General features: G+C 46.8%; 1 protein-coding gene across 2 annotated transcripts; it reads right to left on the reverse strand.

Moving 5' to 3' along the window:
* Positions 1-4688: 4688 nt before the first annotated feature.
* Positions 4689-7584, reverse strand: LOC119363466. 2 transcript variants are annotated; one of them, XM_037628825.1, is made up of 2 exons: positions 7341-7584; positions 4689-5656 (listed from the first exon to the last, which is right to left on the reverse strand). In XM_037628825.1, the coding sequence occupies exon 2, from the start codon at positions 5645-5647 to the stop codon at positions 5168-5170; it is 480 nt and encodes a 159-aa protein (XP_037484722.1). In that variant the 5' UTR covers positions 5648-5656; positions 7341-7584; the 3' UTR covers positions 4689-5167. The 2 variants fall into 2 exon arrangements, with proteins under 2 accessions (XP_037484722.1, XP_037484721.1); XM_037628824.1 differs by having other exon boundaries at positions 7337-7583.
* Between the last annotated feature and the right edge of the window lie 17078 nt (positions 7585-24662).

The raw sequence follows: 24662 nt of genomic DNA on the forward strand, positions 1-24662 counted from the left end.
TGATGTAGAGGGATAAACTCAAGCAATATGATATAAACCCCTTCTTTTTTATCCTCGATGGCAACAATACAATACGTGCCTTGTTGCCCCTGCTGTCACTGGGAAATGACACCGCAAGATTGAACCCAAAGCTAAGCACTTCTCCCATTGCAAGAAAGATCAATCTAGTAGGCCAAACCAAACTGATAATTCGAAGAGACTTGCAAAGATAACAAATCATACATAAAAGAATTCAGAGGAGATTCAAATATTGTTCATAGATAATCTTGATCATAAACCCACAATTCATTGGATCTCGACAAACACACCGCAAAAAGAATTACATCAAATAGATCTCCAAGAAGATCAAGAACTTTGTATTGAGATTCAAAGAGAGAGAAAAAGCCATCTAGCTAATAACTATGGACCTGAAGGTCTGTGGTAAACTACTCACAATTCATCGGAGAGGCTATGGTGTTGATGTAGAAGCCCTCCGTGATCGATTCCCCCTCCGGCGGAGCGCCGGAAAAGGCCCCAAGATGGGATATCACGGGTACAGAAGGTTGCGGTGGTGGAAATAGGGTTTCGTGGTGCTCTCGGATGTTTTCAGGGTATATGGATATATATAGGCGAAAAAAGTCGGTCAGGGGAGCCAAGAGGGGCCCACGAGGGTGGGGGGCGCGCCTACCCCCTGGGCACGCCCTCCTACCTCGTGGCCGCCTCGTTTGTTCCTTGACATCCACTCCAAGTCTCCTGGATTGCGTTTGTTCCAAAAATAACTCTCCCGAAGGTTTCATTCCGTTTGGACTCAGTTTGATATTCCTTTTCTGCGAAACACTGAAATAGGCAAAAAAACAACAATTTGGGTTGGGCCTCCGGTTAATAGGTTAGTCCCAAAAATGATATAAAAGTGTATAGTAAAGCCCATTAAACATCCAAAACAGATAATATAATAGCATGGAACAATAAAAAATTATAGATACGTTGGAGACGTATCACGCGCCAGCTATCATCATGGAAGTTGACACTTCTGTGATGAAAAAGCCAGTATTGTCATGGAACATATCCCCGACAGCACAAGCATAACTATCTTGATTTTGTTACAAAACCATCACTGATGTACATGGGTGACAGAAAATATGGCCTACTGTAACAAACGCGTATTATCACGAATGTGTCTCTTTTTTATTGTAGTGGATGCATGTATTTACGTGATTTCTGCCTTTTAGTTTGAGTCTTTCGATTTTGGGGTAGATGTGAAGAGGGGGTTCAATAGATCTATGAGTTGTTGTAGTAAAATATCATATCCTCAAAGTGTTGTAGTAACTATTACGCTCCAGTTTGTTGGATTCTTGCTGATCTCAATATTACCAATCTAGCTCCAAGAAGTAAACAGTTCAATGTACAAGTGAACTATGGAGGGTGGTTCCTTGGTGGCGGCAAATACAGGTCTTATGTGGGTGGAAAATCAGTCTGCTATAATTTCTTTGACGAGGAGCAGTGGACAACACAACAAGTTCATGATTTGGTTAAGAAAGTAGGTTTAATCAGCCAGTAAATATACCTATTTACAATTGCAAACCGTGGCAATGTGAACTCTAACAGATTGACAAAGCTAATTTCGATGGATGGCACTCGGGATATTATGTCTTATGTACCACAACATTTTCTCCGTATTTACGCTAACCAAACCAACAGTATGATGCCAAACAAACCTGATGATATGGTGCAACATCCTGCTGTTCACTTGCCTGCTGTGATCACACCTATCTACCACCTGAATGAGGTCAAGCCTGATGAAATTCTTAAGCAAAACATTGGCAAAGGAAATAAGAGGCATGGAGTTTCGAAGTTGAGGCACCTACTAAAAGACCAACATAACCAATTGATCTGGAAGAAGACACTACATGGTCTACTGATTTGATGATGCACTGTACTGAACTTGATTCTCTAAAATTTGCACTAAATTTTGTAGGAATTTGATCATGCTACGGAATTTATGTGAAATTGATCATGCACTTGTCTGAACTAGTTCTTTACTATTGCACTCTGAATTAGATCATGCACTTGTCAGTGGGCTCAGGTTTTGAAGCATGGAAATTAAACAGCCCTCACTCTAACTCCAACATCCATTTCATCACCTACTACAAACATAACATAATTGGTGGATGTGAACTATGGGGGCTTGGAAACGCCCTAGCCACCCGGGTTGTCCGTGAGGCGACTCCAAAGGCCCCCCGCCGCCATCCAAAAAATCCTCCTCTTCGCCACCTCGTTCACCCTACCGCCGCCGAAGGAGGCCGTCAGCGGATGACGACGGTGGGGTGCTCCCCAATTAAGCTACTTTCTTGGCGTTTCTCACCTCTTTTCTTGGCCTCGGCAATTTCTGCTGCCGCCACCATGTGCGACCTCTGCTGGTCAGCGCTGGACTGAATCAGGAAAAGGAATCCTGGCGGGCCACGGTGTACCTCCCGCGGCAGGTTCCTAGAGCCAAATGTCAAGTGGGTGTTCTTGGAAGCTATCCTTGGGAAGCTCAGATTTGACCAGAGATGGATAAAACTGGTGATGGCATGTGTCACTTCCGTTGAGTATAAGGTACGATTCAATTCTAATGAAACACTACCTTTCGCACCAACAAGAGGTCTTTGTCAGGGGGACCCTCTCTCCCTATATTTATTTCTCCTGCGTGCGGAAGGCCTCTCTGCACTTATTGACCAGGAGGACGGAGTTGGTAGCTTGAAGGGTGTTCAGGTGTGTCATGACTCCACAAAGATTTCTCATTTATTGTTCACTAATGACTCACTAATTTTAATGAGAGCAGATCAGGTAAATGCCCAGACACTGAGAAAAATCCTAGATGAATACTATTCGGCGTATGGTCAGTCGGTAAGTGAAGCAAAATGTTCGATCTTCTTCAGTCCCAATACAGGGGTGGAGTTGAAGGCAAAAATCTGTCAAATACTGAATATCATGACAGAATCATTATCAGACAAATATTTGGGCCTCCCCTCAATGATTAGAGTTGACAAGGTGAGTTGTTTTAAACATTTAATAGAAAGGATTTAGAAACTGGTAAATGGATGGAAAGAAAGGACTCGCCATCCCGGCGTGGCCGCGGCGTACCTCCGGCGGCAGGTTCCTGGCGCCAATCATGTCGAGTGGGTGTTCTTGGAAGCTATCCTTGGGAAGCCTGGATTTGACCAGAGATGGATAAAACTGGTGATGGCATGTGTCACTTCCATTGAGTATAAGGTACGATTCAATTCTAATGAAACACTACATTTTGCACCAACAAGAAGTCCTCGTCAGGGGGACCCTCTCTCCCCATATTTGGTTCTCCTGTGTGCGGAAGGCCTCTCTGCACTTATTGCCCATGAGGAGGGAGTTGGTAACTTGGGGGTGTTTAGGTGTGTCGTGACTCCCCAAAGATTTCTCATTTATTGTTCGCTGATGATTCACTCATTTTAATGAGAAGATCAGGTAAATGCCCGGACAATAATAACAATCCTAGATGAGTACTATTCGACGTCTGGTAAGTGAAGCAAAATTGTTCGATCTTGTTCAGTCCCAATACAGAGGTGGACGTGAAGGCAGAAATCTGTCAAATACTGAATATCATGACAGAATCATTATCAGACAAATATTTGGGCCTCCCCTCAATGATTGGAGTTGACAAGGTGAGTTGTTTTAAACATTTAATAGAAAGGATTCAGAAATTAGTAAATGGATGGAAAGAAAGGACTCGTATGGAAAGAAAGGACTCGCCTTACCAGCGAGTCCTTTCTTACCATCCATCCATTCTGTCATGATATTCAGTATTTGTCAGATAAATGGATGGATGAAAATTTAGGGCAACAGATGGAAAGAAAGGATTCAAAATCCACAGCAATACATGCGTTGGCCCTAAATTTCACTCGTGTGGCTGCGAAAGCAACTCCTACCCCTAGACAGAATAGATGGCCTATTGTTCTAGCTTCACAACAATTATTGAATGTTGATGCTTCGTTCAGCGAGGGATTTCACTCAGGATCATGCAGAGCTATCGTTAGAGACGAGACACCACAGGGGTAATTATTGCAGCTTTCACTTCACATTTTGAGCAAGTTGCAGATGTTGTATCAGCAGAAGGAGCGACACTTCGGGGAGGATTGAAGCTAATCCAAAGCCTTAGATGCAACAATGTGCTAGTGAGAATGGACAATATCATTGTGGTGGATTCTCTATGTCTTAACAAGGGACATTCTAGGTCGTGGGCTCGATGTAGTGGCTCATGAGAGATTCTATGGTCACAGCTCCAATACTAGATGATTGCATAGAGTTATTGCGTGAAGTCGGGAAGGTTACTATTGAGCATAGTAATAGAATCAGTGGCTCATGAGCTAGCTAAATGGGGCGTACGAACAATCCGACTGTGTGGATGGACGTACCTCGGAGTTTCTCATTGTTAAATTTTTAGCAGTCGATGTAAGTATTATTCGAAGTTAATAAAGCTAGCAATGAAGGCTTTCCGTAAAAAAAACTCTAAATTAAATTCCATCGGGTCTCTCTCTCCTCCGTGGGACTCACCTCTCTGCTGGCTCACAAAACACGACACTGACCACCAATCATGCTTGTTCAGTAAAGTATAGCTGCTATTTAGGCAGTACTCGCAAGTTCTTCCACTGCGAGTTGCAGCAGTAAAGGGTACATTCGTTCTAGTCTCTATCACATGGGATCTAACGGTGACAGAAACTGCATTGTTCACTTAAGAGCATCAACTCAATTCAAGAGTCTAGGAAGCTTATCTGCTACTCTCTCCGTTCCAAAATAGATGACCAACTTTATACTAACTTTAGTACAAAGTTAGTACAACGTTGGGTCATCTATCTATTTCAGAACGGAGGGAGTACTCCAGAAGCCAGGTTTTCCGAGAACTACATTATATCATCCATTGACAATTTGACATCTAGCTTCTGATGGGAAATGCTTTTCTAGACTACCTTTCCACGCATCAGAGCACATGAGCAGGAAAGCTGACCTAAACGGGATTGCGACACACAGGGATGCAGTCAGGTGGATGAAATGATTGGCTCACCAAAGATGGCATCGTACTGCCCTCCAAAGGCTTGCACAAAGAAACCCAAGATGCCCTCCAGGAAAGGGCAGCAACAACAGCAGCAGCTTTGATTTCAGTCATCTTCCGTTAGGGCTAGGCAAAGGTCTCCGACAGCTTGGAGAAACCCAGCTTCCTGAGGCGGCTGCTCATCGGATTACCGCACCTGACATCCACCACCTCGACGCCATGCACATTTCCTTTCTTCTTGGCCTTCTCGAAGTTGGGGCTCCTGTCAACCAGCACACCGTCCGAGTGCAGCATTGGGGAGCTGGACTTGTTCCGCTGAGAGCTCCTCCTTGTCTTGCAGGCTTCTTCAGCGCTCACACGGTCAGCTCTGCCATTGCTGCTGCTGGAGACACTGGACGAGCTCTTCCTTGGGATGATCTTCCGGGGGCTAGCGCCGCAGGGCACCGAAACCGGACTGCTTTGGCGTCTCAGGCGCGGGGTGGCAGCTCCTTGCGGCGTGACTTTGATGGCCTCCAGTTCTCTCGTCATGAGCGAGCCGATGGTGCCGGTTGTGCCCACTTTGATGGCGCCCCCCTCACCGTTGACAAGCTCGGCGGCGCACGGCATGATCTCTTTCTGAGAAAACACTAGTAACTTGTTAGGTTTTGTCACAAATGAGGAAGGTGATGAAGCAAGATTTATTGACAAGAGAGGAGACAGGGGCAGTGTACAGTATACTGCAAAGGTGAAAAACCAGGGAGAAAGTTGCATGACAACTAGGATGAAAATCATGGTGTTTCCTCCATGCAAGATGAGAGGTGTATAATAACGGACACTTGCCTCCATGATTGTCACTTGAGAAACATGGAGAAGGATAGGGCTGTCATGACTATACCAGTACCACTAGGGGAGTAACATGCATGGCATGGCAGTCAACCCCTTTCTGTTCCGAGATGAGGACTAGTGGTATCCACACAACAAATCAGCCTAGTGTGTTTTTCTAATTCAAGAGTTATCATGTCCACCCAACAGATCTAATCAATTCATTCTCCTAATGCCAAGAGTTATGACAAATTTAACCGAATCATTGCAGAAATGATACCTTTGTTCCAATAGAATCTGATGAGCAGTCACATCATGTACCAATACGATTTTCGCAATAAAAACACTGTAAATATGCTTAAGAACGACACCGCTTTCCCCAGAAAAACTGATATATTTTTTCTGCACAACGTTGAGTTGTACATGATGCGACGGAGCACCGACAGTCTGAAACTAGTATAATACATTACACTAGTACCAGAAGGAGGAAGCAAATGGACAACCAACCTGTTGCTACAACCAATGCAGTGTTGACAAACAATTACAAGGATTAAAAAAAATCCCAGCATGCTTTCTAAAGTATTGTTCATGTTATCTAAGCCTCTGATTGAGGGCCTTTTCAGGACAATTTGACCAGCATCTGAGGTGTAAAGATGTACTAGACACAAACGTTTTTATCCCCTTTTCTCAAACGCTTTCTGCTCCTTCTTTTCTGCCTTAATTTCCTCGGTGCATCTACTGATGCCTACCTTTAGACCATACTGTATATCATGTAGGCCTACTTCTCAGACAAAAATGTTTTAGCTTACAAAAAACTAATAAGTAGGCCACATTGGTATGTTATCCCCTTTCAGAGAAGTAGTAGTACTACTAATAAGTATAATGATTTTTGGCACCAACAGCAGCAAGAAGAAACAAATGGCATCAAGCATCACTTGATGGGATGCCAACTGGGCCAAAGCAAAGAACCTACTACTTCCTTCCTCCTGCCGCATTCTTTTTCTGCATATCTATTCTTGGATCCCTTGGGCTACTGGTCTAGTGATTGATTAATAATCTAATGCGGCACCAAATCATGTGGCAGCGCCGGCCAAACTCATTAATCTAAGGAACACTGAAACGGACGAACACAGGAACTGGAACGGAAGATTTCGTTGAGAAGAAGCACCCGACGAGCGGCTCTGGTCAAGAGCTCTCCATAACACAATCTTGCTAGTTAAGGAGAAAATGAAGATATAATGGACTAGTCTACACACAAGTGACAATTTGGGAGAAGAAAAAACATTTGGAACCACAGACAATTAGCAATCCGGGACAGATTCGAGGGAAATGGCACCAAGCCAAACCATCGCAAGAAGAAATGGTGAGAGGGTCAGGACCTCTGGATTGGATCCCCAAAGGAGCTACCACCAACAATCTTTCTTTCACCCCCCAACAGCACAGCCGTTCGAGATATCACACAAAGCAACGAGATAAAAGGATGCTGCGGCGTACCTACCGGCCTGCTGAATCTTGAAGAGCTTGAAGATCTTTGCGCACCAGGAGGGAGAAGGGAGGAGGAGAAGGGGGGCAGCTTCTGGCCAGAATTGAATTGAAGAACACAAGGGAAGGGTGAGGAGAGGAGATATCGACAATGGGGTCACACCAAACGCCCTGTGTGTTTTGAAGACCGCAACCTATATTATTATTACCTCGCCCCCATTTATTGCCTGCCTCGTTCTTCTTCCCTCTCCTCTCTTCTCTGTCATTTTGTCATGTGCGCCAGGACAATGCTTGTCTTTTCTAGGACGGCTTATCGGCGAAAGACGAGTGGTGTGTGGTCAGGGGGTTATTTGCATCTTGCACATTCTTGGAAATTTCCAATTGAGAACTCCTCGGTGAACATGTTATTTGTTGAAAAGGGTACAAGCGCAATTTACGTGGTCTTAGAGTGTTAGGGACAAGCAAGGGAGGGAATCGATCTATAGTCACTCAGTGGCGATTTAGTTTGGACTTGATTACACGAATGGGAATCGAGAGTATCTAGGGTTCTTGCCGCCGCCGCCGTTCGTGATCCACTGGATGGGGGGAAAGGAGAGGCAGTGCATCTTAAGTAGTGGTAGCAGCTGGACCGGGTCGGTTGACCCACTCTGGGCCACAGTAGCGTGGGTTGCAGCGACGGTTGCGGCCGGGCCGAGTCCTCGCCTCGTTTGTAGTTGGGGCCGGGCCGTCCGATGGAGCCGGGCCGTCAGGGGGGTTAACATCCCCTCCTCCTTGAGACGAGGCTTGCCCCCAAGCCTCCGCATGGGGGAAGCGAGCTTGAAGCGCCTGCTTGTCCTCCCAGGTGGTGTCGAGCGCCGCGCCTGCCGACCATTGGACTTGGACTTGCTCGATCATGGTCTCGTTCTTCTTGCGCCATCTTGTTTGGAGGATCTTGATCGGGATTGCCGTGCCGCCTGCTTCTGACGGCAGAGTTGTGGACGCGGTGGTGCCTGGTAGCAGAGCTTGTCGAAGCTGCAACACATGGAAGACTGGGTGTACTGTTGCATGAAGAGGAAGTTGCAGTTTGTAGGCGACATCATTGACCTTGCCGATGATCTTGAACGGGCCGTAGTACTTGTAGCTGAGCTTGTGGTTTGCCCGAGGAGCCACCGAGGTTTGGATGTAAGGCTGCAATTTGAGGAAGACTTGATCACCGACCTGGAACTGGCGAAAAGAGCGCTTCTTGTTCGCCTGGTCCTGCATGATCTGGCGCGCGCGGTGGAGTTGCTGTTGGATGAGGTCTTGCATAACCTCTCGTTCCTCGAGCCAGGTTTGCAGCGCTGACACTGACGATGATGTCGAAGCAGTTATCCCCCAGTGCCTTGGCTCTCTCCCAAACATGGCCTTGAATGGCGTCATTCCGATGGCTGAGTGGTGGGAGGAGTTGCACCAGAACTGCGCCAGAGGTACCCAAAAACTCCAGCGCTTCGGGCACGCTTGAATGAAGCAGCGGAGGTACGTCTCAATGCATTGGTTGACCCGCTCAGTTTGGCCATCAGTCTGCGGGTGGTTCGCTGTGCTCATGCGCAATTCCGTACCTACATACTTAAACAGCTCCTGCCAAAAGTGGCTAGTGAAAACTGGGTCACGGTCAGATACGATAGCTCCAGGGAAACCGTGCAGCTTGTATAGTTGTTGCATGTAGATGTTGGCCACTTTAGATGCTGTATAAGGATGCGCAAGAGGAAGGAAATGAGCAAACCGAGTCCTCTTGTCGACCACCACAAGCAAGCAGTTGTGTTGACCCGATTGTGGCAATCCGTGCACGAAGTCCATGGTGATGAGATCCCACGATTCTTTGGGGATTGGCAGTGGCATTAACAGCCCTGGCGACGTAGTGCGGTCTGGCTTGGCCTGCTGACACACCTGAAAACATCGCACATATTGCTGCACATGCGCCTTCATCTTGGGCCAGGCAAATAGCCTGCGGATGCGGCGGTAGGTCACTGGGAATCCGGAGTGGCCCCCCATTGGGCTGTCATGGAAAGCTGAGATGATGCGCTGCTGCATCGCTATGGTTCCTCCCAGCCAGATGCGACCACGAAAGCGGAGCAGTCCGTTCTGTAACTAAAATCGCCCTTTTGGATCCTCTCGGACAGCCAACTGCTCCAAGAGTTTTTGCGCCTGTGGGTTGGTGTTGTAGCTGCTGACAATGTCTTCGAGCCACGCTGGTTGGCACACACTAATGGTGTGCAGGACTTCAGTTGCCTTCGCTTTGGAGAATGCATCCGCTGCCGTGTTTTCAGCTCCTTTCTTGTACTTGATGACGTAATAGAGTCCCAGCAGTTTCGTAAAGGCTCTTTGTTGCCATGGCGTTGATAGCCTCTGCTCTGTCAGGTGGGTCAAACTGCGCTGGTCAGTCAGGATGGTGAATTCGGCATGCTGGAGGTAGGGGCGCCACTGGTCTACGGCCACAATAACTGCCAAGTATTCCTTCTCGTAGGTTGAGAGTCCTTGGTATCGAGGACTCAAGGCTTTGCTCATATAAGCGATAGGGTGGCCATCCTGCTGCAGTATCGCTCCGATCCCTTTGTCGCATGCGTCGGTCTCGATCATGAATGGCTTGGCGAAGTTGGGGAGTGCTAGCACTGGTGCTTCGATCAGGTGCTGCTTGAGGAGCTGGAATGTTGTATCTGTGGCTGGCGTCCAGACAAACGGTGCTCCTTTTTTTAGAAGGTTGAATAGCGGCCGGGCTATGACTCCAAAGTTCTTGACGAATCTTCGATAGTACCCCGCTAGCCCCAAGAAGCTGCGGACTGCCTTGACGTCAGTTGGGGTCGTCCAATTGGATACTGCTTGTATCTTGGTTAGTTCCGTGGACACTCCCCGATCGCTGATGACGTGTCCCAGGTATGATAGGCTGTGCTGACCGAACTCGCACTTGGACATCTTCACGTGCCATTGATCCCGGCACAAAAGCTGCAACACTTGTCGTAGATGGTTGATGTGGTCTCTCAGAGTCTTACTGAACACGAGGATGTCGTCGAAGAAGAGGAGCACACACTTGCGATCAACTGGTTTCAGAGTGGTTGTCAGAGCTCCGTTGAACGTGGTCGGCCCACCCGCTAGCCCGAAGGAAACCACCAAGAACTCGTAATGGCCTAAATGTGTCTGGAACGCGGTCTTGTACTCTTCCCCTTCTGCCAAGCGGATCTGGTGATAGCCCGAGCGCATATCCAATTTGGAGAACCAGGCTGCCCCGTGCAGCTCGTCCAACAACTCTTCAATGATAGGCACGGGGTACTTGGCGATGTAAGTGATGGCATTGAGGTGTCTGTAGTCGATACAGAGCCTCCAAGTCTCATCCTTCTTCTTGACGAGAATGGCTGGCGAACAGAAGGGACTGCTGCTTTTCTGGATAACGCCTTTGCGGAGAAGCTCCTCCACCTGAGCATCGATCTCCTTCTTGTGCTCTGGTTTGTGCCGGTAGGGTCGGATATTCACTGGTTGGGCCCCTGGAATGAGAGGGATCTTGTGATCACAGTCGCGGCGAGGCGGTAACCCTTCTGGTTCTTTGAATACATCCGAGAATTCCTCCAAAACAGCTTGAATCTCTGGGGAAGTGGTGTTGATGCTGCCCTCGCTGGTCGTCGCATAGATCAGCGCCATGTGCGTGATGGCATTCGTGTTGCAGAGTTGTTGAAGTTGGAGCGCGTTGATGACGGAGCAAGTTGAGGAAGTAGCTTCGTGCCCTTGGAGACGAATTGCCCCCGTGGTCGACGGAATCTCGATGAGTTTCGCACGCCAATCCACGGTCATGGGACTGTACTCCTCGAGCCAGTCCATGCCTAAGATTGCGTCGTACGTCTCGAGTGCCAGCACCTTCATATTTGTCGTGAACTGGTGCCCCTGGGTGCACCATTGGCACTGTGGCACACTGGCAGAGCATGCTAGTGCTCCCCCATCAGCGACGCGCACCTGGTATGCACGTGGGAGGGGTTGGACTCCTTGGATGGCCGCCGCCAGGCGCTCGTTGATGAAGGATGCGGTGCTGCCGGAGTCCACTAGCATCAGGACCTCACCCCCCTGGATCCATGCTCGTAATTGGAACGCCTTGCTCGATACGCCCCCCGTCAGGGCCGGCTTGGAGATGGCCACGACCACTTCATCTTGAGTGGTTTCCGGTTGCTGTGGTGGGGATGTAGCATCGATGCCGAAGAGTTCCAGAAGTTCCTCGACGACGTGGAGTTGGACTGACGTCGGGCAGGTGTGGTCGGGTCCCCACCGCTTGCCGCACTTGAAGCACAGCCCACGCACTCTGCGGTAGTCGCGCAGAGCCTTGAGCTTGGTTGAGTCGGCTCGTGCGGCGTCGATGCCGTGGCGATCTGCGGCTGGAGCTGGTGGTGTCGCACGTGCCGGCGGGAGAGGCAGAGGGAGCGGCACGGTGAGCTTCGGTGGCGCGTCTGGAGGGCGCGTAGGTGTGGGACGAAGCATATCCGCACGCGCGTTGTCGGCCACCTCCTCCTGCAGCAGCGCCAAGGCACATGTCATGTCCAGATCGGGCGACCGCTGAACCATGACCACCGCTCGAATGTCCGCCCGCAATCCTTCCACAAAACGTGTGAGGAAATAAAATGGGTGAATAGAGTCCAAATAAGAGCTTAAATGGTTAATGATCAATTCAAATCGTTCGATAAAATCAGCTACAGTGGATGTTTGTTTAATGGTATAAAACTGCCGAATGAGCAACTGATGTCTATCGCGACCAAATCGTGTAGTTAACAGAGCAGAGAAGGATTCCCAATCGAAGCTATTGAGCTTCTTTTGGACTGACTGTAACCAAATGGCCGCGGCCCCAGAGAAGTTGAGGGCAGCCATGGGAACCCAGAAGGTTTTATGAATGCCAAACATGGAGAAATATTGCTCACACATCGTTTTCCACATGTTCGGGTTCTCGCCCGTGAATTGTGGGAACGAAATGGAAGGATGGGCTTGTCCCAAACCCGCAAGCATCTGACTAGCATGCGCAAAAGGAGAAGGTAGGATTTCGATCTGACCGTTGGCCGGGAGGGACGGCGGCGTCTGGAACGACACCGCCAGCCTCCCCCGATGCAGATGGAATTCGCCGTGGTCCTTAGACCCTTGAGGGGCGTCCTCATCGCCTCCCGCCAGGCCCACGCTGTCGGTGGGCAGCACGGGCGGTGGCGCCGTAGTGGGAAGGGGTGGCGCGCTCCCGTTGGTGTCGGTGGAGGGGAGCGGGCGCGCTTGTTGGAGAGAGGTGACCGCGTCGCCCAGATCGGAGACGCGGCGCTCCAGATCCGGCCGCCACGCAACGAGATCGTCGAGGCGGACAGTGACCGCGGTGAGGGCCGCGGTGTTGGCCTCCATCGTTGCGGTGAGCTTGTCGAGGTAGGCCTTCGCAGATGGATCCATGGCTTCGACGAGAAAACAACCGTGGCGGATCCCTCGAGTTTTGATGAGATGAGCCAGATCGGGTGGAAGGGTGGAGGTGTTGTGGCGACTGATACCAGATGTTAGGGGCAAGCAAGGGAGGGAATCGATCTATAGTCACTCAGTGGCGATTTAGTTTGGATACAGACTTGATTACACGAATGGGAATCGAGAGTATCTAGGGTTCTTGCCACTGCCGCCATTCATGATCCACTGGATGGGGGGAAAGGAGAGGCAGTGCAGCTTAAGTAGTGGTAGCAGCTGGACCGGGCCGGTTGACCCACTCTGGGCCACAGTAGCGTGGGTTGCAGCGACGGTTGCGGCCGGGCCGAGTCCTCGCCTTGTTTGTAGTTGGGGTCGGGCCGTCCGGTGGAGCCAGGCCGTCAGGGGGGTTAACATAGAGCAACTCCAATGCACGGCCCCAAACTAATGGGGTGGCATCCGGTCATTTTTCTGGATGCGGTGGTCATGCGTCCAACGCGCAAACACATCTGGTTCGGCCGCCTGAATTTTTTTGCAAATGATTTTCTTGTCCACCGTGGCTGTAGTTCATGCTAGCGACCCACAAACATATGCTAGCCTACAAAATGGTCAACCCTCAAGTTTTCCTGCCGGAAACAAAGTCAGCGGCCGGCACACTAGCCAGCCTTCAAAAATGTATAAGTTTTCTCGTTGGCAATAAAGCCACTGGCCAACACAGTTGCCAGCCTTTAAAAAGAACGGCCATAGTCCACAGTCGAGGCCTCCTTAGCTCAGGCTGTGTTGGTCGAACATCTCCTTCTGCCGGTTCGCTAACCAAATTCTTCTCTTCAGGGACATGTTGGTCAAGTGCATGCTCATGATTGCTAGCACCGCCTCTTTTGCTTTGGTGTCGGCATTGGTGACCTCGATCGCGAGCTTCCTCCTCTTGGCAGCCTCCTCCATGTCAAGCTTCTTCGTTTGGAGCTCCAACTATATCTTCATTTTCTTCGCGCTTCCTCTCCTCCCCCACTTCCTTTTGAGTCATCATGCCGTGCAAAGTTTCTTGCAAGGCGATAGATGTCGCATCACGCTTCTCGTCAAGCTTCGAGTTGGTCTTGCCCATCGGTCTCTTGAGCGCATCTCCATTCCCAACCACGGTCGTCGGCCCTCCTTTCTTCTTTAGAGCGGCATATTGATCTTCGAACTTGGGACTGATGAAAGACCAACAATGGGTGAGAATGAATGGCTTGTTCTTATGCCGGGCCTTGAAGTCTTCCAAAGATTGGAACGCCTACATAATCAAAGAGATGGCCATAGATGTAACAGCAAAGGACACAAGATGCAACAAACATGAACATGGCATAGCAATGAAATAGAAGACATCATACCAAGTCACCCACGCCTAGGTCACCCACAGGGTGGGCTTCGACGCTCTCAAGCACAGTGCAATACTTGTTGCATTCTTGTTGAATGAATCCCCATCTCTTTTGGATTGAGTTGATGCCACGGCTGCTCGCAAACTTGTAGGACACAAACTTCCTCCGTTCATGAAAGGTAGTATGAACTCTCATCCAAAAGGCGGGTCCTTTTTGTTCGGCATCGGTCTTGGGATCTTGGCCTATCTCCATCCAACTCTCGCAAATCAAAGTGTCCTCTTCTTTGTTATATGATCCCGTGTGAATGCTTCGCTTCCTACTTTGTGCCTTGGCTCTTTGGGTAAGATTAACGATAAACAATGGCTCACCCCCAACAGCACAGTTGTTTGAGATATCACACAACTCAATGAGATAAAAGGATGTTGCGGCATAGCTACCAGCCTTCTGAATCTTGAAGCGCTTGAAGATCTTTGCGCACCAGGCAGAGTGTGGGATAGAAGAAGTGAGGAGGAGAAGGCGGCAGCTTCTAGCCAGAATTGAATTGAAGAACGCAAGGGAAGGGTGAGGTGAGGAGAGGAGAGGAGATATCGACGGGTCACACCAAATGCCCTGTGTGTTTGAAGACTGCAACCTATATTATTATTACCTCACCCTTATTTATTGTCTGCCTAGTTCTTCTTCCCTCTCCTCTCCACTCCTCTCTGTCATTTTGTCATGCACGCATGTACATTTTTTTTCTTGAATACGCAAAACTGTGCGTATCATTCATTAAAGAAGAAGAGGGAGGACACCCCAAATCCACGGTCACAACATTATTTACATGTCGGAATTATCCGACGCCACCTAATGAGTCATAAACAAACTACTCCTTCTCGCCCCACATGCCACCCCCCACCTCAAAACCTTTGATATTGCCTTTGATTAGGCTCGCCCTCTGCGCGTGTGTACATGCTTGTCTTCTCTTAGGACAGCTTATCGACCAAAGATGAGCGGTGTGTGCTTAGGGTGTTATTTGCATGTTTCACATTCTTGGAAATTTCTACTTTATCTGTTTCTAAATATAACCCAAAAAGATTTCAATAGAGACTACATACGAAGCAAAATAAGTGAATCTACACTTTAAAATATGTTTATATACATCTGTATGTAGTTCATATTGAAATATCTAAAAAATCTTTTTAGGAATAGAAGGAGTAGTTGAGAACTCCTCAGTGAAGACGTTATTTGCTGAACGAGAAAAATTCACTGCAGGTCCTCATACTCGTCGCGCTGGCCGCATTTCCCCTCGTACTTGCAAATACCCGAAATACAGTCCTACAACCTGTCTCAGGTGGTCATCTACGGTCCAAAATACCGTTTGCTCTACGTATCTGCTGATCTGGATGTTGACTAGCGTGTCCACGGGGGCTTTGACCGCCACCTCACCACCGTACGCCCTGGGCCGCTCGATTCAGGGGAATGCGGTTTTTTTTGCAAAATCGCCGAATTTACTTTGTTCCCCCCGCCTGGTCAGACCGCGCGTCACCCGGGCCGCCGCATTTGGTCGGACCGAGCGCAACACACTCGGTCGGGCTGACCGCGTCGCACCTCTCCCCTCTCCTCTCCCATCTCGAACCCTAGTCGTCGTCACCGCCTCCGCCGCCGTCGTCACAGCCACCACCGCCTGGATCTGCTGCCACCTCTCGCCGACGGCATGTCATTTGCGAGATCCTCCCGCTTCGCTGTGCGCTCTGGTCTGCGTGGCCGCTCTGTTGAGGTGCCATTGGTGGGACGCCCCGATTGTGTCGAACCTGTCAAGTGCTACCTCTCTAGCACCAATGAGCATGATGGCTGGGTTTTCTACAAGTCCACCCACGACAATGTAAACTTCAGTCCTTCTCTGTTCGATTCATGAATCTGCCATGTTCAGTACCCATGTTGTGCTCAGTAGCCATGATGGGTTAACTAGCTATGATGTGCTTAGAAGTTAATAGGTTAACTGAATGTTCAATTGCCATGATGTGCTTATACTGAATTTTAGTAGTTAACTACCCTGGTTAACTAAATTTTAGACAGGTTCAGACACTCTGTATAGGTAATTTTTCAGTCATTTAGTTAACTGAATGTTCAGCTAACTAAACATTTAGACTGGTTCAGACACTGAAAGTTCAGACATTTCCACAACAAATACATAGAGTACTTGCCTCGTAAACTGAATTTTAGTAGTTAACTGAACTTTTTCAGTCATTTTCACACATTGCATTGCTTTGGTTGTAGGTCACTTGTGATTTCTGGCGATGGGAGATGGAATATGTGTAGCATCTGGTTGAAACTAGGGTTCTTGTTGGTAATGCTGCTGTAGATGCAATTAGTGCAGCTGAGGACAGGAGGGAAGAGCTTGAGAGGAAGAGAACTGAGTGGATGGCAGGAAGAAACTTAGCTGGAAGGGCCTTGACTGGAAGAGGCATTGCAGGCAGGGTGAATTTTGGCAGCCCTAGTGAGAAAAACCTTGCTACCAAGCAGCAAGTTGCTATGCTTCTTGGATTAGGTAGAGAGATCCTGCTAGTGCTAAAGCTTCTTATGGCTAGTGTTGTGGTGCTTTGTGTGATGTCTTTCATCTTCATTCTAAAGAAGTGAGATGTTGATAAATTAGTGGGTGCCTCAGTTGAATATGTATCTATGGTTGTAATGGATATGATGTTACTTTGGCTGTATGGTTGTAATGGACATGTATCTATCAAGTAATATGAAGGCTTCAGTGTCAATGTTGAATCTTCCAATTTGTTGTCAATATTCAGTTAACTTTGTCTTTTCTGAGCTGAACTTAACTGAAAAATATCAGTTAATTATGTCTTCTCTGAGCTCTCTGAGCTGAACTTTGTCTTTGTCTTTTCTGAGCCAACATGTATTACAATATAGCCAAAATTTTATGTTTAGGATGTTGATAAATCATTATATGGAGAACAAATCATTTAACTGAACTTAACTGAAAAAAGATTCAGTTAAATGAGTTTGATTGATATGGCCAAAATGTAACTGAACTTAACTGAACCATGCACACTGGCACCCTACAACTTGCATTGTACGTTTTCCTTTGGTCCACAACCACCAGATCCACCTTTTCTTCCTCCCCAGCCACAAGTATCTCTCTTCTATGTTCGTCCACCACCAGATCCATCACCACTCGTTCCCCTTCTTCTCTTCTTGCTCCAGCGTCAACCATGGTGTCGTGGGATGATCTCCCTAGCTCTTCTGGAGATGACTCGGTTACCAGCAAGGTTGGTCATCTCCTCCTCATCTCCTACTAGGGTCATCTCCTCCTCATGTCCTACTAGGGTTACCAACAGCTAGGGTTTTCTTTCTTCATTCTGAATCCAATCTGAATTTGTTTTAGGCTCCCGCCACAATCTTCTGTGAGGAATGGAGAGGACTGGGCACAAATTTGCCTAGTTTTACATGTTAGCATGGAACTTTGTGTGTGAAGGTTGTGGCATTTGAATCAGTTGATACTGGCAGGAGGTTCCTAACCTGTGCCCAGAAGGTTAGTACAAATTCATTCACACTGTCAAAAGTTTAAAAATCTCAAATTTTAGTTATTTTTCAGTAGTCAATTTGTATGCCATTAAAGTGCTATGTGTAGTTAACTGAATTTTTTGAGTAGTTAACTGAATTTCTTGATTAGTTAACTGAATTTATGTTTGTCTTAAATTCATAGGAAGTACCTAGCTGCAACTATGTGGAGTGGGTTGACCCTGAGTGGTCTGATACTATGTAGATGAGCCTAGCTAGGATATGGAGCATGTATGAAGAGGAAACAAAACAGAATCTGAGACAAAATGTTCTAAATGCCGAGGAAAACTTGAAGATTATGGAAGAGAAGAAGAAGTTGGAAAAAGAGCTTAGCAATTTCAAACTTGATTTTGCTAATATGGTGGCTGAGAAGGAGCATGCAATTAGCCAATTAGGCAGCGCACAAATTGCTATGGCTGATCTTATGGAAGAGCTTGAGAAGAGGAAGATGAATGACAAAACAATAACAAGCATTCATCAGGTATTCAGGGCTAAGGCAGAAAAAGAGAGAGATCAAGTGATGCAGGAGAGGGACCAAGTCATTGGAGAGAGGGATAAATTAAAGCAAGAGAAGAGAAAGCTTGAATACATGATTGGTGACTTGTTCAAACACAAAGAGGACACCAAGGAGAAGATAAGGAAGCTTAAGGGGATGCTGGATGATTTTGATTGAGCAGATGTTGTACTACGTGCTGAATGATTTAACTAATTTCTTGTTATACTGATGTTGTACTAGATGCTTAATGAATTTGATTAGAACTGATGTTGTACTAGATGCTCAATTTCCACTTTGGTGGTTTTGGTATTCAAGTGAATTTGTTTATGCAGCAGCTAACCACATATGCATAGATAACAAATTTCCAGTTGGAGATGACTAACTAAATATTGAATGACATAGATAATAACTGCAAAATTCATTTAGTTGATGTTTATTTGGTGCTGACAATAGAGAGAAATGCTTAACTGAAATTTGACAACATTCAGTTAAACATCAACACTCAGTTAGCTGACAACATTCAGCATACTAACAATAACAACAACACTGAAACAATTGCTGAACATAGTAACTGACAACAACTGAAGATGACAACAACAATGACAACAACAGTTGCTCAACATAGTAACTGACAAATTAATATGCATTTCATAGTACTTGTCCACAAATATAAAGTTCAGCAGTAGCGATAACATCACATTACCAAAAGAAGACCAGCAGATAGTAATAATTAACTTATGTGCTCACATTATACAAGCACACCTGACCAAACATCTCTACTTATAACTTATATGTTGAAAATAGTATACTTTCAACATACCTAACTAACCACCTTCTTCACTTCTTCAGCCCACATTTCAGTTGTTGATCTTCTTTAGGTGCTCTGACCGGCGAACCTCAGTTGCACCTTCTTCAGGCATCATCCTCTTATTCTTGTTCTCTGCCAGCTCTACATGTGCTTCAAGTGCCAAGACCACCTCCACCTCCTGCTTGACCATGACTGCAACCTCTGCAACCTCCTCCTTCTTCTTGTTCTCTGCCACCTCTGGAAGCAGGTCGACGTTGATCGGGCGCTTCTTATCACCCTCCTTCGCGTCAAGGACTGGCGCCACCATTTGGACCTCCGGCTCCTCTGCCTCCCCTGGCTCCCCCGTCTCGTCGTCAGAGATGACAACCACCGATATGTCCGGCTCTCCAGTCGACCAAGACGATTCGGCGGCGTAGCCAGAGTTGTCGTCGGAGCCAGAGTCGTACTCCGAGTCCGACGAGATGTAATCGGAGACGTCGTCGTGCTCGAGGAGATCGGGCTGGTAGTGGCCCCAGTAGGCCGTGTTGACAGGCGCGGGGACGGCCAGGTCGATGTTGTGGACGCGCTCCGCTTGCGAGCCAACGCGCGACAGATCCCATTGCTGCGGTGCGGAGGCGGACCAGTACATCCACCACAGGGCTCGCCGGCTCGGGTCGTCGGAGCGCGTCTCTTGCACCGCAAAGCGGAGGATGAGCGCAGGAGGGATACCGAAGTGGTCAGTGCATGCGTGGTCCAGCTCATTGTCGGTCATCACCTTGAGGAGGTCACGCGCATGGTGACGCAACATGGTAATGCTCGGGAACCACTTCCCGATCTCTGTCAGGTCCGCGCGCATCGCCTTGTCGTCACCGGCGAGGTCATCGATGACCCTCTGCCAGGCAGGGTTGTTCTCCATGTCGGCGGCGGCGGTGTGGTGGTCGGCGGCGAGGGTTTTCTGGACTGAGCAAGGAGAAACCGAGGCGACGCGGGTGGACTATGGGGAGTGGCGAGTGGAGAGTGGAGAGCGGCGGGTGGGTGGGCTTAAAGACAGAGGAGGAGAAACCGAAACGGCATGCAGATAACGCAGCGCACGGTCGCCGTACATAATGTGCAACGAACGCTGGACCTGAGGCCCACCACGAAATAATAAGGGGTGTGTTAAGTAGCATTTGAACAGACTACTAGTACTATCCCACTGGCATTGCACGCATCTCTTCATACCGCAGGCCTGGGTTCGAGCCCCATGCCAACCATTTTTTGTTTTTTCGAATCAAAAATCCATTAGTACTACACCTAGTTACATTCAGGCCAACCATTTTTTTGTCTTTTTTCAATCAAAAAATAATTTTCATTATAGGTTAGTGTACTACCCCTGGGATGAGTACTAACTTGCATAAATTTTAGTCAAAACATTTAGCTGAGATGAGTACTAATTGCATAAATTTCAGTCAAAAATGCAGTTAACTGAATGAGGCAATGATTGAACTACATTTCAATAGTTTCAAACACTGAATGGCTGGTACATTTGAATAGTTTCAAGCACTCAGATTGAAGTTTTTGACAAAAAAATCAGATAACTGCAAGTGCAACAACACTGATTCATCTAAACTCATCAAACATATTGACTCTTTTCTGCTTCTTAGGCACATGTCCACTTGGCCCTGCTTGCTTCTTCTCCTCAGCTCTTCTTCTCTTGGCCTCTTCTTGCTGTTTCCTCTTTGCTTCTTGATCTTCCTTCCTCTTCAGTGCTGCCTCTGCTCTCTTTGCTTCTTGTTCTTCTTTTCTCTTAAGTGCTGCCTCTGCTTTAGCTGCAATTGGTTCAATTGCTTTTCCTTCCTTCTCTTATTGCAATGCGGCTTTCCTTGCTGCTGTTGCTTGCTTGCAGCTGTTTCCTTAGCCTTCTTGTCTTTTGCTGCTCTTCTTCTTCTTGCTGCCTGCTCTGCTTTCCTGAGAGCAATTTCTTGCCTTTTTGCTTCTGCCTCCTCTGCTCTTTTCTCTGCCAACTCATTCATGGCCTCCAGTGCTGCATCTCTTCTGGCTGCCATCTGCCTTTCTTTGTCCTTCTTCATCTTCAATAGCTTCATGGTCAGGCTCCCATCAGTTGTAGCTATTGTTGTATGTGCTGTAGCTTGAGAATTAGCTGCCATAGAGACAAATGCTGAATCTGGCACAGTGGTTTCATTGTAATCTCTAGGCACTGGTCTAGCTTGCTGCATCTAGTGAAGCATTGTACTTCCAAAGTCCTGCACCTATTCAAAGACAAGAGGTGGACAGAACTGATAAGCATCCTAGAATTCTATTAAGCATTCTACATTTTAATTACTTGGACACAACTGATAAGAAGTGGACAAAAGATCTGACACTTGCCTGAAATACAACTGGTGTATCATATTCTTCATCTTCTTGAACAGCATCTTGAGCAGCATTGAACTCCTCCTGTGTGAGTTGGCCATCATCTTATGTTACATTGACCTCCTGTTGTGGTACTTGGGCATCATCTTCTGCTAGATTAACCTCACCCTGTGTGAGTTGGCCACCATATTGTGTTAGATTGACTTCCTACTGTGGGAGTTGGCCTTCTTCTTGAGCAGCATGTGGTACTTGGCCAACAGCTTGTTGGTCATCATCTGACACATCATCAGGTATAGCCCTTGCCCCCATTCTCACTTATTTCTTTGGAAAAATGCCGGCCTTTCTCACATTGCATCCTTTGATATTATGGCCCTGTTCATGGCAGTATGAGCATGTTATTTTAACTCCATGTCTGGTCATTACCTTGGTTCCATCTTTCCTTTCAATCTCATAAGGCTGCTTTCTCCTACTCTTGTTTGAAGGCCTCCCTACTTTTTTTCATAGACAGGTGGCTTGATTTCACACCCATTCATCTTCTCCCACTCCCTCCTATCTCTGCAAGGCTTGATAATGGGTTGGTATGCTAGCTTGAATGCCTCAATATTGTAGCAGGAGTGCACCAAAGTCTCAGGGTCAATTCTTTCATGTCTGCAGCATGCAATTGCATGGTGACATGGAACTCCACTAAGAACCCACCTCTTGCATGTACAACTCTCTTCCTTGATGTCAATAATGTATGTCCTGTTCTTGTTGTCAACCTGGAAAATGCCATCACCAGCCCCTGAAACCATGCATGTAGCTGACAGCTCAATATTCTTTTCAACTCTTTTCCTTATTTTTGGGCATATAGAGCCAGGCCAGTTCTCTGTCTCTTTTATTGTAGAATCTGACCATGAGCTGGGTTTTGATCTTGTCAACCATTGATCTGATCAGCATCTCCCTAGCCTCAAGGATATATTTGTTGAAAATCTCACAGTTGTTGTTCAGAAGGATATCACACTTAGGCAAATCTCTTTGGAAACCCCCGACCCAAGTGTTTGGTGGTAGTTGCTCAAGCCATGTGTAGGCTTCCAAGCTCATGGCCTTTAGTTCCTCCATGTTTGCAGCCCACAGTTCAGGTGTTGTGCTCCTTGCACACTTCCATAACTGGTTCTTCAGTACATCTCCTTTGTGTGTTTGCTGAAAATTTTACCATATATGTCTGACACAATGTCTGTGCTCTGAATCAGGAAAGTGTTGCCTCACTCCCTTGATCAGCCCCTTTTGCTTGTCTGACATAATAGTCCATGGCTCTGTATTGAGTATTCCCAAGTCACTCTTTAGGTTTGACAAAAACCATTTCCATGTATCAGTGTTCTCTACCTCCACAACTACAAATGCCAGAGGGTAAATGCAGTCACTAGGATCCATCCCAATAGCACCCAACATAACACCTCCATACTTGCTCTTCAGGTGACATCCATCTAAACATATGACAGACCTGCAGGCTTGCATGAAACCACTTTTGCAGGCATCCAGAGAGAAATAGCAACTTCCAAATATGCCATCATTGACACCCACATAGAAAGAGCTACCTGGGTTTGATGTTCTGACTTCTTGTGCATAATCCCACATGCTGATGTACTGCTCTAACTCATCCCCTTCAAGGACCTTCTTCACTAGTCTCTTAGCCCTTCTAAGTTTGCTCCTTGTAGCTATCATGTTCCAGTCCTTCTGAACCACACTTTCAAAAAAATTCATGTTCATGTTTTCATCTGCTCTGAAAGAATCAATATATTTTCCTGCCATGAATGGAGCAGTGAATGACTTCACAGACCATTTCCTTATGCAGGTATGCTTTGGGTTGTATTTCTTGACCATCAAGCAGTTTGTTCTGCAATCAAATGATGCAAACAAAGACCAAGGGCAACCTTCTTCACAAAAGGCTTGCAGTCTTTTCCTATCATTTCTAGGGCACTTAATGTCAACCCTTTCCCTACAGTTGTACTCTTTGATAGCTTTCCTCCGTAACTCAACACTTGCAAATGTCTGTCCTACTTGGAACTCTGGTTTAGACAAGTCTTCTTCTCTGAAACATTTGAAATTGAGCTTAACCTTATCTTCATCAGAAGAAGGCAAACACAGGTCCAGATCTTCAACAGGATCATCAGGTTGTTCTTGGACTGCTAAACCTTTACCTTTATCACAATCAACATTTTTGTCAAACAAGTCATCATCATCTTGCAGATCAATATCTGAATCAATAAGTTGTGGATTGAAATCTTCATCAGAATCATGAATTGCTAAAGATATCATTGCTGAATCACCAATTCCATCTTCTACATCCATGTTTAAAACCCTACAAGTTTTCCTTCTGCCCCTAAACTCAAATTGAAATGTATGAATATATTCTCCTGGCTGAGGAGGACCTGGTATGTACTCCTCTTCTTCCGACTCTTCCTTACTTTCTGCATCATACAATTGATCTTGCTCAGCCTGCTCGTGTAACACTTGCACTTGATCAACATTTTCCTCTTGCACTTGGTCAGAATGATCCTCTTGCACTGGCAATTGATGTGACTGCACCTCTTGCACTGGCACTTGCTCCTTCTTAGGCCTCAGGCCACTGAATTTGACTTGAGGAGGATCTTCATCATCAGAATGAACTGGAATAGGGGAAATATATGACCTCATACTATCATCATGATCAAGAACTATCTGCTGGAAATGGTTCCCATTCAGAACACAATCCTTCATGTTTTCTGTCATTGTGTTGTCCCCTAACTTAATTTCTCTTAAGCCATTCTTATACACTGTCAGTCCAGGAACACACCAGTAAGCCCTTATCCTGCCCTCAAACTCATACCAATTTCCTCCACCAGACTGGCAACAACTGTAGGTGTCCAATTATCTACATCACAGTAGTCATACCAAATGGAGTGACCCTTGTGATAACCCCTATGCTTGCCTGCACATAGGAAATAGTCACCATGTATGACCTGAATAGAGAAGTGGTTGCTTAGTGGGCCTGCAAAACAAAATGAAATGACAAAATGTTCAGACAGACAATAATTACATAGGGGAAGAGACAATGCAACCGCACAATGACACAACCATGCTATTTGAGAGCATCTGAGCTAGGAAATTGACATAATGTAACTGGACCAGTCCAACAAAACTGTCAATGTTCAGAGAAAAAATGTTCAGATAGTAATAATAATAAAACTATCAACATTCAGACAAAAATGTTCAGATAGCCACTTCAAGACATGACCCAACCTAACCAAAATTACATGATCAACTATGTATTTGAAAGCATCTTTGCTACAAATAGCTCAGTGCAACTGCACCAATCTAACCAAAATGTCAATTTTCAGACAGGTTCAGAAATAGATAATTTAGACAGGT

Source organism: Triticum dicoccoides, chromosome 2B (assembly GCF_002162155.2).
Source record: "Triticum dicoccoides isolate Atlit2015 ecotype Zavitan chromosome 2B, WEW_v2.0, whole genome shotgun sequence".
NCBI lineage: Eukaryota > Viridiplantae > Streptophyta > Magnoliopsida > Poales > Poaceae > Triticum > Triticum dicoccoides.